The sequence below is a fragment of the Ascaphus truei genome, chromosome 6, assembly GCF_040206685.1.
Source record: "Ascaphus truei isolate aAscTru1 chromosome 6, aAscTru1.hap1, whole genome shotgun sequence".
Lineage (NCBI taxonomy): Eukaryota > Metazoa > Chordata > Amphibia > Anura > Ascaphidae > Ascaphus > Ascaphus truei.
In genome coordinates, this window is record NC_134488.1 from 110233653 (window position 1) to 110248773 (window position 15121).

General features: G+C 42.5%; 1 protein-coding gene across 4 annotated transcripts in view; it reads left to right on the forward strand.

Moving 5' to 3' along the window:
* The window catches only part of SHANK1 (SH3 and multiple ankyrin repeat domains 1), a 278275-nt gene extending 263444 nt beyond the window's left edge, over positions 1-14831 (forward strand). For 2 of the 4 annotated variants that reach the window (XM_075605769.1, XM_075605772.1), the window contains 6 exons: positions 5093-5149; positions 5584-5708; positions 7187-7295; positions 8616-11214; positions 12109-12675; positions 13803-14831. In XM_075605769.1, coding sequence (XP_075461884.1) covers positions 5093-5149; positions 5584-5708; positions 7187-7295; positions 8616-11214; positions 12109-12675; positions 13803-13815 — 3470 coding nt within the window. In that variant the 3' untranslated portion in view covers positions 13816-14831. Of the gene's footprint in view, positions 1-5092; positions 5150-5583; positions 5709-7186; positions 7296-8615; positions 11215-12108 lie in introns of all 4 variants that reach the window. The other 2 variants (XM_075605770.1, XM_075605773.1) reach the window with 1 other exon arrangement.
* Positions 14832-15121: the final 290 nt, after the last annotated feature.

Here is a 15121-nt window from a genome sequence, read left to right on the forward strand (position 1 = left end):
TTCCTTGCTTGGTAGTATTATCTTCTGCTCCTTCTTGCTGTGTGGAGCCCAGCTGTTTTTCAGCAGTCCATGAGGCTGGGGGGGTCAGACCCAGAGCTCGCACGTAGGGGTCCATGTCCTCTGGGAACCGGATTTTTAGATACTTGCCATTGCGGTTTGCAGTGAGTTTGAACGGAATCCCCCAATGGTACCTGATATCATTCTCACGTAGGAAGGTAGTCAGGGGCTTCATTTCTTTTCTGCGGATCACGGTCATCCTGGACAAATCACTGAAGATCTGTTCCTCCTGGAAGGTTAGTGAGCCCTTTCCTCTGCATGCTACTAGTATGTTTTCCTTGGCGGTATAGCTGTGCAGGCGCACTATGACATCTCGTCGCCTGTTAGGGTCTTCAGATCTGGGCCCCAGAGCCCTGTGGGCCCGATCTATTTCCAAGTCCCTGTCGTCTAGTGAGTCGCAGATTGTCTTGAATAGCTCAGTCACATACGGGCGGAGGAGGTCAGGCAGAACCACTTCAGGGATATTTCGGATGCGTAGGTTTTGTCTCCTATCCCGGTTCTCCTGGTCCTCCAATACGTCTTTGATCCGGTGCAGTTCTTCTTTTAGTCTGAAGATCTCTTCCTCCGCTCCGGTGTGGCGTAGGAGGGACTCCTCCATTTTATTTTCCAGGGTGGTGGTTTTTTCTGCAAGGCCATTAATTTCTTGCGTTAGGTTGTGGACCGCCGATTTTATTTCTGTTTGCAGGGAGGTATATAGCTTTGTATGCATGGTCGCCATTAGCTCCTCCATGTACGCTGTTGTGAGAGGGTCTTCAGGGACGGGGGTTCCCTTGGGGCCGGCCGTTTTGCTCTGCTCGGCCTGATCTCCATGTGCGCCGCCGCCATCTTGCTTTTCCAGCTGGGACTCTGGGCTTTTTTGTTGCGGAGAGAAATACTTAGAAACCGCTTGTGCAACGGGTCTTCTCTGCTGCCTGGACATTCTTGGGCTATTACCCCGGATGGGGAGCTGTAGTTTAGCCTAAATTTTTGGGTGGAAGGGTTCTTATTATTGCTGTTATTCAGGAGAGTCGCAGAGCTCCCATATTACACCTCCATGTCGGATGACGCCACCCTATTAAATACATTTTTAACTCACACAATCTATACACACACACACACACATACACTCACACACATACATATACACACACACACATACACACACATTACCTTCCATCCCAGTAGCTCACAGCATTCGCACAAAAAACGTGCGTCACGTGCACGCGCATTCGTCCGCGTGCACACACTATATAGCGGCCCTTAGGGATATAGCCTGCAGATAAAATAGAATTGATTAGGGAAGCAAGCGGTATGGCAAAGGATGGGGCACCAAGTTGAACTTTGATTGCAGTAGGTCAGGTGCACATTGTCTACTGAGTTTTAATTTGAGGAGCGCTGGTGTAATCTCTCCAGATACTGGGAAAAGTTGAAAATTGTGGGCACTGTTGGGAGAGGGTGGGGCTATAGGGGTTCTACCAGATTGAGCTTCATGTTTGTAGTTAAGGTTGCGTTTTTCCAATGGGGAAGTAGCACACCCCACAAAGTATTAATTGAATCTGTTTGCCATGTCAGTGGCACTTGTCAGAGTAATATCCTTAATGATATTAGATGGTTGTTGATGGCTAGAAGGCTAGAGTATATTGTTGATAACCTTCCAGAAGTTAGCTGGATTTGATGTATTCTGGTGAAGATTGTCAGAGTAATATTGGGTTTTTGCTAGTCTTGTTTGCTTTGTGCATGTATTTCGCAGGCAATCCTTTGTAGTGCCACAAGGCATCCCTAAAATGGTACAGCGCTATAAGTTCGGTTGTAACCCATGGATGGTGGGCCCCCGTACTCTTATTCTGTGTAGTGGAGCATGGATATCAGTGTTTTAAGAATTCTGTTTGGAAATAATTCAGAGACAGAGGAGGAATCCCTATTGATGCACTCACTAATATTAAGTAATCAAAATAATAAAATCTTATTGATGGTAGAAAACATAAACTGATTAAAACCTCAAAGGTAGCACCAATCTTAGACAGCCAAAGGATATAATATCAATGATAAGGAGATAGTAGCACGAGTGCTTCTGATTGTGCCTCCTAAATAATCCTACACAATACACTATTGCATGGTTGCTGAAAATGTCAGGTAGGATGCCAGATAATTGGATTCTGTTGGGAATAGAGGATAGAATTCAGTCTAGCAAGGAATGGTTGAGAGATTTTAGGTTTGTCTGTGTGGGTTGGGAAAAATTACTTGGGTTAGGTTTAGAGACTTGAGTTGTGTCTGGATTTTGTTGTTTTTAGGGTCAAGGTGAAATCAAGGTCAAGTTGAAATCCCCAAGAACTATAGTAACAGCTCACACTTCCTGTTCATAGGAAATTGAGCTAAGAAACTGAGAGAAATCAGTCAGGGATTGTGGGGCTTTAGGGGGGCGGTAGATGCCAGCAATAAGAATGACAGGAGGGAGATTTTTCCAACTAGGATTTCAAAAGAGGGTTGGCTTGGGGGGCAATTTAGCAGCGTAAATTGTAGGGTGTCTTCAATATAAAGTAACACCCCTTCTCCTCTCTTTGACCTATCTTCCTAGAAATGGAGTATCCATGAATGGGGATATTTGTATCAAGGGCTTTACAAGTTAGCCATGTTTCTATTGGCTCTTGGTGACTTCAACCTCAATTGACTTGACCCTAAAAACAAGAGAATATGTGCCCAATTCAAATCACTAAATTTGACCAAACTAATTTCTCAACCTACTCGAACAAATTTAAAATCCTGTAACCAGGTTTTATCCTCCTGTCCCAACAGAATCCAAACCTCTGGTATATTGCCTGACATTGTCAGTGATATTGCAATAGTGTATTGTGTACGTGAAATCAAACTATTACAATTTAGCCCTAAAGTTCTGTTTACTAGAACATTTAGAAATGTTAACTTTCAACTATTTCTAGTTGACCTTACCAACTGCCCTGGGTTCAGAATCAATTTGATATCAGAACCCAATATTTCCAGTCAGAGTCCCTAAAGATTCTGTGATATCCATTGTCCACTGCGCAGAATAAGTCCGTGGGGCCCATCTCCCCTTATTTACATCCCGTCTTATTGAGCATTCCTGCTTTAGAGATGCCTTGTGGAAAAGATATAAACTAACTGGCTCCATGCAAGATCTTAAATTATAAAGCTGTGTAAGAGATGTGTGCAGAGGTTTAAACCAGGTTACTGCCTTTCGAAAATACATGTAGGCTTTATTTCGCCCCAAAGCTTTAACAACAACAATAAAGGCTTTTCCTAGCAAAAAGATGCAGCAACATAAAGACCAGTTTTCAATAGCGGATTAACGTCTATATGCGTCTGTGCAGGTATCTGGTGTCCCTCTGTATCAAGGACACGCACCTGTGGTCTCCACGGCTCGACCATCCTTACCCGAAGTCCAGGGTCCCTGAGGCCCGAGACCAGCAGCATAAAGCCCAGGGTTTTCAGTGAGCAAAATCCCTCTGTATCAAGGACTCGCAGGTATAGACGGGATGTTCTGGCGTCTCTCTGTGTCAAGGACATTTACATGCGGTCTGCACGCCCTGGTGTCCCCAGGTAGCATGGACACGTACATGTGTTCTGTACGCAGATCAGGGGAGAGAGACAAACACTTCCCTTTCCTGCCTTTTAAACCACTGCTACACTCAGGTGGGCTCGTTGGTAGCCCTGCTTTCCTCCAGACAGGGATCAACTACTACCTGGCCGACACCCACAGCTGTATCTGTTGGTAACAGACATGCCTTTGATACAAGCCCTATTGAATACATGCATAAGACAAACTAGATTTGCAAAATCTCAATACCACTCTGACAATTTTTATCAAAACACATACAATCCTGCAAAATTCTGGAAGGTTATCAATAATATTTTGGAGCCATCCAAATTGATGATTCATTCATGTTAAATGAATAATTTGTGGTGTGTGTTACTTCCTTATTATCAAGATGCAAACCTAATGTTAATATGGAAGGCCAAACTGAGCTCAATCCTATATCAGTACCCCTTCCTCATTGTACTCAAGAATTTCAAGTTAGCCTAGTGTCTGATGAGAAGATTGTACAGGAGGTCCTCAAACTAAAGCTAAACAATCAATGTGGGCCTGACCAATTGCAATCTATGTTCCTAGGTCTTGGTGTCCCCAATTGCCTCCATAATCAACTCCATTTTGTTTTTCAGCCAAATCCCTAACGCCTGGAGTTATCCCTGTCTTCAAAAGTGGTGACAAAGACATTGTCTCAAACTGCAGACTACTCTCTATTCTACCTTTATTATCCAAAGTCATGGAAAAATGTGTTAATTCCCAACTAAGCAATTTCTATAAGAAGTCAACATTTCTTAGTGAATTCCAATCCATTTCCGATCAAATCACCCCACAGTAATGAAGCTCTTAAAAATCTACAACAAAATGCAATGTGGTATGGAACAGTTGGCTGGTGCAATATTCCTAGATTTCGCAAAGGCTGTTGATACTGTTGATCATGCTATTATGTTAAACAAGCTCCAGTAATCTGGTATTAGACCACATACTTTAAACTGGTTTAACTCTTATTTATCAGGAAGATCCCAACATTTGTTTACCTCAGGCTCTAACTCTATCCACTTGGAAATTACCTGTGGGGTCGCCCCAAGGCTCTTTTCTGGGACCCTTACTTTTTTCTGTCTTTATAAATGACCTACCCACAGTTTTTGTAGGATGACTTCTCTGCATAGGTATGCAACACTATTCTAAATGCATGCAGTCACAGCCTCTCCGCCTCTCCAAATGCACGGCAATCTCATTTCTCAAAGGTGGAAACCTGGATCACCCAAAACAAACTGTTTTTAAACACTGACAAAACAGTAAATATGGTATTTGGAACGAAGGCTAAACTAGGTGTTTTTTACTCCATAAAACACACAGGATACTGTCTTTTTGCAATGTGTTGCTGATCCCTCGGGAATTAAAATACTGTAGTTAAAGTCCGCTTTGCTAATTTGATGGTACTTTTGTCACCTGTTTAATACCTGAATGTTTACCCTATTTATGTCACCCTTCTAGAATATGAACCTGCTCAGAACACAGAGAAGAAAAGGACTGTCTATCAAATGGCATTAAGTAAGAACCAAAAGAACCGTAACTGTTTCAATGTTGCAGCCTAAATTTGTGCATTAGTCCAGGGGGCGTGAGATTTTCTGGGGGGGAGTGGCACAGTGCTTACAGAGGCCCCCACACTCTTCATTTAAATTAAATGCTGGGGGAGCGGCAAAGGCCTCTGCAAGGTCCCTTACCATGTCTCAGCTAGCTTCTGGCGACAAATGACGCTGCAGGGTCATGTGACGCCTCATTTCTATGGCAATGATGTCAGAACGCCAGCGCCAAGGTAAGGAGGGGTGGGGGGTGGCGCGAGCAGGGGGGGGAGGGGAGCCGCAGGGGTGCGCAATCTAAAGCAGAGAAAGGTTGCGCAGCCCAGCATTAGTCTATAAATAGCACATGTGCTGCCAAGTGTGGCCTCCCTCACATCACCATGTGTTTGGTTTCTCCACTTGCAGATAAACTGGACGAGATTCTGGCTGCAGCCCAGCAAACCATCAGTGTCAATGAGAGCTCAAGTCCGAGCCCCCTGACCTCGCTGGGAACATCCAGATCTGCCGGAAAGGGATTTTTCTCCTCAGAGGTACAAAGTCAGCTTGATTTTAGCCTTAGGTTTATTGTATATCTGTGTGGTCATGACCCTCTTTGCTTGTACATTTCAACAGTTCGAGAATTGTAAATGTGGCCTTTTTCTATTGAAACAGTAATGTTTGCCTCTTCTCTGTTTTTTTTAATTGTATTTTTACCTGAACAGAGGTTTTCTGGGCTCCAGGGCTGAATCCCAAGATATTGTAGCTATTGAAAAGAAATACTTGTCCGGTTGATCCAATATGGCCACCGGGGGCAGTCATGCTCCAGCGGCCAATAGAAAAGCCGCAGTGTTATCTGGAGATGTTGATGCAACTTTCTATTGATGTCTCAGGCTGCAATATTGTTCTTTCCCAACATTTTACTGGCTGATAAAAAAAAAAGTGGTGACCCTTAATTGTTATGTCTTCCCTGGCTGAAAACCCCCAAAATTTGCTTTATATAATCTGCCTACTGTAAATCAGCAGCTCAGAGGAAGGAGAGCTCAAATACATAAATAAAAGATGTTGTACGTCCTCCAAAATAACCCAGTTTCCACAATATACTGGAAACTCACCACTATTTGCAATTCTTTGTATCTAAAATATTGGAATTCTTGCTTTACATTGCTGGGTTTGATGTTTTTTTTTATGGGTCAGGATTTCCGCTGGTATCAGTTGACGTATGTTTACTCAAAGTGATAACAAAGCATGCCATGGGTTATAGAACATATGCAAAAAGACACTGAATAGGCAATAACATTGTTATCTTAGTTACTGTACCTCTCCTTCTTCACACTACCTTTTCTAATTTACATGCTCCGTTATTTCAGACACCCCGCCTTGGTTTTCTCACCTAGCTAACATCTTGTTCTGCTATGTGAGGTGGGAATGAGTGAGTCCAATTTACTACAAGACCAAATCACTACTAATTACTTCTAAGCAGTTTCTGTAATTCCTGCAATACAATCTGCTTGCAAGCATTCCTTGCTGCCGTACTTAGCTGTCGTTACCACTTTGATTGTAGAGTTTCCTAGAATAACATGAATGCTCAACTTTTTCGCCAAAGTCCGTGGATCGATAGAGGGAGAAAATTAGATTTAGTAGAGGGCCCATTTACTTACATAGCTCCAAATAGAGTCCCTTATAGTGCACGTGGAGAGTATGCTTATTTCTCAGGTATCTCAGGTGTGTCCACAGAGTTATCTCCGCATCTGTATAAGTGACTCTATTTGGAGGTTTATACAGTAAGTAAATGGGCCCTACCCATTCTTGGCCATCCTCCCTTCCACTCCACTCCTATCCTCCCACTCCCATCTTCACACCTCCTCCTCCTGTTGAAGAAACAGGGTTTGTTTTACCTGAAATGTAAAAATCTTTTATGACATGATTTTGTTTTGCAATCTTGCCTTTCACCAAGAAACGAAAGAGCCCCTGAAATAGACCCTCTATTGTATTATATGTCCTATGTTACTATTGGTTCTGGTTTCTTCAGCCAAATTTTGGGCAGCATAGAGTCCCGAGTGCACAATCCGTGTATGAGAGGCCTTCCTACATATCCTCTGCACCTTCCCAGGCCATGATGATGCGACAAAAGTCCATTGGTAAGAAGCTCCAGGGTTTGGGGAATTACTTGCTTTTTACTCTCTCTACCTTGTTCATGCTCAATTTCTTTGTACTTTTTTTTTAACCTTTTATTAGAAGGATACTAAAGACCGTGGCAATTAAAAAAAAATATATATATATGTATATGTATGTATATGTATATATGTATGTATATGTATATATGTATGTATATATATATATATATATATATATATATATATATATATATATATATACAGGTAGTCCTCGTTATCCAACGTTTCACTTTACAACGAATGGCATATCCAACGCTTTACAATGCCACCCTATCGTCCGTTTTTCTACGCCAGAATGCGTTATCCAACGCTCACTGCCACTGATTAACATGGGACTCACTTTACAATGGTTTCACTATCCAACGCTACTTCCAGAACGGGCTCCGTTGGATAACCGAGGACTTCCTGTATATATATAACATTTGTGAAATCCTACTTCTACTCCAATTACCAATTAAAAGGTTTTAATTCACTAGCCCTTGAGGCATTGCAAATGAAACCTCAATTTTGGCAAATACAGTATTTAGACATAAAATAGCTAAATAACTTAAAGAAGAACGCTATGGGGTAATTTTGTTGAAGTCAATGGCAGTTTCTGTGCCATAGTGTGCCAGTTGGCAGTCACGCAGTTTAATGAATAACCCCCTTAAAGCAAGAAAAGTGCTTTCCTTAACATCTTGGCTCAATAATCTGCATTAGCGCAGTATATGTAGTGAGTGTTGGAATCAGGCAGGGTTCCCCGCTCCCCATAGAAATCAATGTCAGTCAAGTACAATAGTGCTGGGGCCATGTGAATATCTGGGCATTTGTCCGCCAGCATTATTTCATTAAGGTAACCTTCACAAAACCTCACGCCCCTGTTGTAAATAATGTTTGTGGTTTATGTAAGGGTCATTTATGTGCTTTTAACTCGGTTGTAATGTGCTAAAAGGGATTATGATATAATGGCTCTGATTAGTTTCCCTAGTTCCAAAAAAACTTTCCTCATATATTCACTTTTCAAGTTTCTATTATTAGCTTTTGTACACAGGGCTCAAATAAATTCTTCTTTTGGGAATGCTACTGGTTTAGAGCTGTTCGGAGTTTTATCCCTTTAACTGCTGCGTTTGATAGCTTTGTTTATGTGTTATCATTTGACCGTTGTTTTTATTTATTACGTTTTTAGAAATAAATGCAACCTCAAACTAATGAAAAGCTAGTGTAAATGGCAGCCCCATATTTAACCTAACTGGGCAAAACATTCAGTAACGAAAACATAAACTAAAGAGAATTCATTTCTTGTAGGAGCTGGAGATGATGAAAAGCCATTCTTGTCTGCACCCCCCATGAAGTTTAACCGCAGTCTGTCGGTCCCCAGCTCAGAAGACATTCCTCCCCCTCCCACCACTTCTCCACCAGATCCACCCTACAACACTGCTCCCTCATCTTCAGCAAGAGTTAGCCCAGTTTTGAGGTCTAACTTTAATCAAAGTGGGGATATGAAGCAATACTCCCCTACATTGCGGCAGGAGACCGGTCTCTTTGACCAGCAAATGATAGAGGCGTCCCAACGAAGAGAAAAAATGCAGCTTTACCACCAAGACTCTGAACAAAGAACAGATGAACAGACTCACATGGGCATGTCTTCACAGGCCAATATGAGAGGTTGGAGATCCCAGGCACAGGAAATTCGCTACTTCAATTTACCGTCCAGAGCAGCCAGTACTGCAATGTATGTTCCAGCAAAGGCAGTGCGTCGAAAAGGACAACTGGTCAAACAGGTTAAGGTGGAAAATGAACAACTTGAGCAGCAGCAGCAGCAGCAGCAGCAGCAGCAGCAGCAGCAGCTGCAGCTGCAAAAGCAGCAATACAAATCACATCACCAGCAGCAGACAACAAAGTTACATGAGAAAAGCTCCATTCCCATCCCTACCATAATTATCAAAGCTCCCTCAACTAGTAGCAGCGGAAGGAGCAGCCAAGGCAGCAGCATGGAGGCTGAAAGCCAACCAGACCCCATCCCATCTCTACAACTGCGTGATAATATTGATTTTACTAGTCAGTTTGGGGCAGCCATTGTTGGTGCAGCACGGCGGGACCGTGAGTGGTTTAATGAAGCCCGTCGTAAGTCAGCGCTTTTTTTGTCTACAGAGGAAGACCCTGAACCCACACCTGCCCCGCGACTAAAGCATTCCAAATCTATTGATGAGGGCATGTTTGCTAGTGAACCATACAGGCACCTCAATGTTCCCGCCAATATTGGACTCCCTGTAAATAGAGACATTGCAAGTGGGTATGTCTACCAGCCCAAATCTGGCAAGGCGTATGGATCTAGTACAACTAGCGCTTTTAGCACTGTGTGTTCTACTTTTATACCACAGTTACAGTCATGCTCCAGTCCACTGACAATGTCCAGTGTTAGCCCAGTTGGAGGGATATGCACCCCACTCATACATCCATTGACTGGAAAAATCCTTGATCCCAACTCTCCTCTTGGTCTTGCTCTGGCAGCCAGAGAGAGAGCTCTAAAAGAGTCACAGCAGCATAGCAGAAATGAAATGGAAGAGCGGAAATCTCGTCCATCATCACCACGTTTTGTGGAGCAACCAAAGTCACCACTAGAATCACCCAGCCGTTCCCCACACCAACTTTGGGGTTCAGGGTCAGGTAAGAAAAAAGAGATTGATTACAAGCCCTGCATGGTGTCTGCAAGCAGTGAAAAGAAATCGGAGGAGAGCTCTGGTCACAGATCACCTGCACTCTTGCTACTGCAAGGGGTTGAACAAGGTAAAGCCTGGGAGAAGAGGACAGAAGGCCCTGAAAAGATAGAACTGCATGTGCGTTTCATGGAAAACTCCACCCACAAAGATGAGGAAGAAAACCGCAAAGTCTCCTTGTGCAAACAGGTGAAGAGTGAAAGGCCATTACCAACCATAGCAGCAAACTATTCTCCATTATCTAGCACAAATTCTCCATCAAATGAATCAAGTTCCAAAGAAAATGGACTCCCTCTGTTAGTCCTGCCTCCCCCAGCCCCTTCTATTGATGTTGATGATGATTTTATTTTTACTGAACCCCTTCCTCCACCCTTAGAGTTTTCAAATAGTTTTGACAAACCTGAGTCCCCTCCAGGGGCAACAAGTGGGGCCTCTACACTCCCACCTCCTTTGCCCCCAGCTCCTCCTGACTCTGGCATTGCTCCTGCTATAGATTCTACAACTTCTAGCCTCACCTCTTATGATAGTGAAGTAGCTAACCTAACCCAGGGGACACCAGAACTCAAAGAACCGCATGTAAATTTTTCCTCTATTGTGTCATCTATCCAAATACCGGCTTCAGACACTATAGAGACAGTGACTGATTCTGGCATTGAAGAGATTGACAGTCGAAGCAGCAGTGATCATCATCTGGAGACTATTAGTAGTGTCTCTACATTGTCTAGCATGTCTGGTCTCTCTACAGAAGGAACTGAACTTCTGGACACTTACATTACGTACCTAGATGGGCAAGCATTTGGTACTGATAAGCCTGTCCTCCAAAATAAAATCCGGTCCCGGACATTCCCAAGTAGAACCCCAGGGCTACTCAGGGATCCCATTACTGCCACAAGTACCACCATTTCCATTGCTCCCTGCACGGAAAATGTCTTTACTTTGACTCCATCACAGGGGCCTTCACTTAGTGCCCCTCCAGAGTCGGCAAAGGATGCTCAGCGGAAATCTCCCACTCTTCCCTGGGAGGACTACTCCCAGGAAAAAACCTCTCCCGTCTCTACAGTTAAGGCTAACATGATTACTGAGCTCAGCTCAAAACTCCAGCATATGAGTGGTGTTTCATGGTCCAGGCCACCAGAATCTGCGGTGTCTTTTACACCGGAGAGACCCACTTCTCTGCAAAGGCACAGGTATTGCTATGGGGTTACAAGGGATACACTTTTAGGTGAGCAAATATTGTATTGTTAAAGAATACATTTCTAGTTTCCCCTTTCAACACCAAATTGATGTACAGTAATACAAATACTTATCAAAGCCATGTCTGCCATATACTGACTTATGGCCACATCCACCACATACATGTGAAACAAAGTTGTTATTTTTAAATCAGATAATGACACAATCTTTTATACTAATGGGGTGATTTATATGAAGCTTGATATTATATTTGGAGTCATTTGGAAAATGTGTCTTTTAGCGTTAATGCATCGCATTGGGATTTGGGTAATACTATGGGGAACAAAAGAAAGAGTAAAGGGAAATGCAAAGAGATGTGCCAATTTTAGTTCTTCCTTGGCCACATCAACTGCCATGTTAAAGCTGGCATTAAGCATATCTAGCTTAGATACTTGGGCTATAAGAAACTCGATGAAGAATATCTTACCTTTAATGTACATGCTAACTAATGGAGCAGCAAATCACTGTCAAAATGTATGATGCAAGTACAGTCAGATACAAAGATCTTAAATCTCTTGTTCCAAGCCTCATAACGGGCTATTTAAAATGTCCCAATATGCTAAATACCCGCTTTATTATTTATTTTCCATATTTAATATTTTAAATAATTAGCTGTTAGAAAATCCAACATTATAGTGATATGTAGTGGATATCCGGTCACTCCTGCAGTGATTTGGCTCAATACAAAAACTAACTTGCTGTCAACCTTTTATTTGCCAGCCATCACTCATGGTAGATAATTGCCACCTGTTGGCTATATCCATGGCATCTTCTGAGGGGGTAGGGAGAGGGGGTTTAAAGATGGCATGTTATGATTTATCAGCTTTTGTCTTTTTTTTTTTTTATAGGATAGTTGATGATTCTGCTGCTTCCTTGATTTCTTCTAAACCAGTGAGCAGCTTGTTTCACAACTGGCCCAAGTCTCCCCAGCCTGCTCCAAAGCACCCCAAAAGTGTGGACTTTGACATCCGCCCTTCCCTGAGACGAGCACCAAGCCCTTCATCTCTGGCCACGGAGCACAAAATAAGCCCTACACCCCGTCCTTCTTCTCTCCCTATCCTGCCTTCTGCCCCTGTTTATACAGGGGTCTATGACCTGAGGGGTTCACCTACCACTGGAGGGGATTCTTTCCCCAGCTTTTCAACGGGCAGCCGGTCCCTATCCCCCACACATTTCATTCTACCCCCTACAGAGAAGCCCTTTGCCTCTAAACTCCTTCACTTCTGGACAAAATATGATGTGGCTGACTGGCTGGACTATTTGAACCTTGGGGAGCACCGAGAACATTTCCTAGACAACGAGATTGATGGTAGCCATTTACCATCTCTGACCAAGGAGGATTACATTGACCTTGGAGTGACCAGGGTTGGTCATCGAATGAACATTGACCGTGCTCTCAAATTCTTCTTGGAAAGGTGATCAGAACAGTCAATTGATTCGTAGTTCTTACATCCCAGCATACATCCATTTCCACAAACCTACAGAGGTTTGTTACAATGTCCCAAGGGAGGCGTATTTGAATGTACTACAAGGGGAAATGAAAATCAAAAAAGAAAAAAATCATAAAAAACGATAGTGTGTGTGTGTGTGTGTAAATATATATATATATATATATATATATATACACACACATGTATATGTAACAAAAAATGCACAGTTTTCATGAAATTATTGATCACCAGCTGCTTCTTTTACAGCGTGGGAGCACTGAAGACTTCATTGTGAGCCATGATATTCACTGAGTGGCTGGAGGCACTGATAGAAAAGGAAATCTCTCTAGTAAAGCAGTGCTCCATTTTTAAGTTGCCCCAGTAGATCTGTTTGTGCATAGTCAGTGTCAACATTGAACGTAGTAACGTTGCAGCTAATGACTAAAGGCAGAATGTGAAATGTGCTATTGAAAGAGAAAAATCAAATTCCACTATTTTAAGAAAAGGTGGGATTATGAGCAAGAAGGTTGAGACAAAAACATAATGGTACGTTTATGGGCTTTTCATAATAGCGTGTTCATGTGAACCTGTATACAGATAGAGAAGATTGGAAAACATGATGGAGAATGAAATCCTTGCATAGTAAATTGATGTGTGACCAAAAGGTACATTAAGGAGTTAGCCATCTTCACCACTTCCCTATCTTTGGCTCTCTAACTCATGTACCATTTAATCACTGTCATTAGCTTTCAGGGCATACGGGACATTATGCTTATAGTACTGTTACGTCAGGGGTTCAGTATGACCCATATTTATTAAGCAGTGCTATACCATAAGACACCTTCCAGCACCGGGAAGTGTCCTTCCAGCCCCGGAAGACATGTGGATCACTCACACAAGCACTGGTTAGTAAATAGAGGTCAACATGTCAAAAGAAAATCTTCATGATTATATTAGAGTTGGAGTTATGGGGTTATCATACGCTGGCTATTGAGAAAGATTAAGAGGAGTTGTACACAGACACGGCCATGTGGGAGCGATTGTTTCAAGATGAGTAATTAGTGCTAAAGCAATGGCGAGTTACAGCTAAGGATGTTGTTTTTTTTTACTAGGCTGGACCTTTGACCAAAGGTGTTTGAGACCTGTGGTCTGAAGCAAAGAATAATGAAGCACATATTGCTGGGAAGTTGTGAGCAATGTAATATGTGTGCAAATCACAGGGGTGTCCAACCTTCTTCCTGTTTTTATCACAGCCATGATGGTCATCTACATGTAGAAGTATGAACTGCACTCTCTCCTTCTCTTTAGCCAAAGCCGAATGACCACTGTGCTGTTGTGACTGAGAGCCCAAGGTTCTTTTAAACTCAGGCACAACATTATTTTATCCCCAGTCCATCCATTTTCATATGGAAAGGACTGTGGGCAGCGACAAGTTTAGGCATAGGTAGTATGGGGCCCACGAGTGGGAAATGTTCCTTAAGAATAAGATTCAGCTGACCATTATAATATCAGATTTACAGCCGCACACACACCGCATATATATATATATATTTATACCGCATATATATATATCACTTTAACTTTGAGCTGAATGACTCCAGAACTCACAGATTCATGGAAAAGTATTGTTGAGCCATTGATGCAGCATGTCACCTTACAAAACTCCTTTTCACATAGATACTACTATTGCTTACACTGCTTTAATATTCAGGGTCATATTTACTATGTGGTGCTAAGCCGTAAAGTACCTTGCGGCCCATTAATTTACCTTAAAATGTATAGCTTAGCACCATTTAGGAAACATGACCCTCAGTCTTCACTAGGTGGGTATGAAATAGAGGAGATAAAGTAAAATATGAAGAAAAGTTGGAGTGTAAAATGGAAAAGGGCAACAGTGTGAGATCCAAAATATGTTGATAACTAACTCCAGGAGCCAAAGATTGATTCCAGCGCGTTACATATGAGCCTAGATTTTCTGTGCATAGTGCGTGCTTCTAGAACTCTTGCAAGACATGGCAATCAAGCAAAATGTTTCACTTCCCAACCATCTGCTTTACGAAGGCACGACCCAAGCAATGAAGCTACATTAGGAGAAAAACTGCTCCAGAGGAAAATCATGTGTGTAGGACCTTTATGGGGGGGAAGAAATGGTGGAATGCACCGATCTTGACAGGTTACCAAAGCGGCTAACACCCCTGTTTGAAAACAAATGGATTCTACAATATGACCTGTTTCCACATAAACAGCCAAACACATCACATTTAAATGATGTGACTTATGGTCCAAACCACCACAAATTTGCAGTATCATTTTTTTCTCAAAGGGCAAAAAGAAACAAGTCAGATGTTGCTCTTATTGGTTAATCTTTCTCTCCTTAAAGGTATGTCTTGAGAGTAAGGGGAATACTGAATGACTGGAATTGCATTAAATA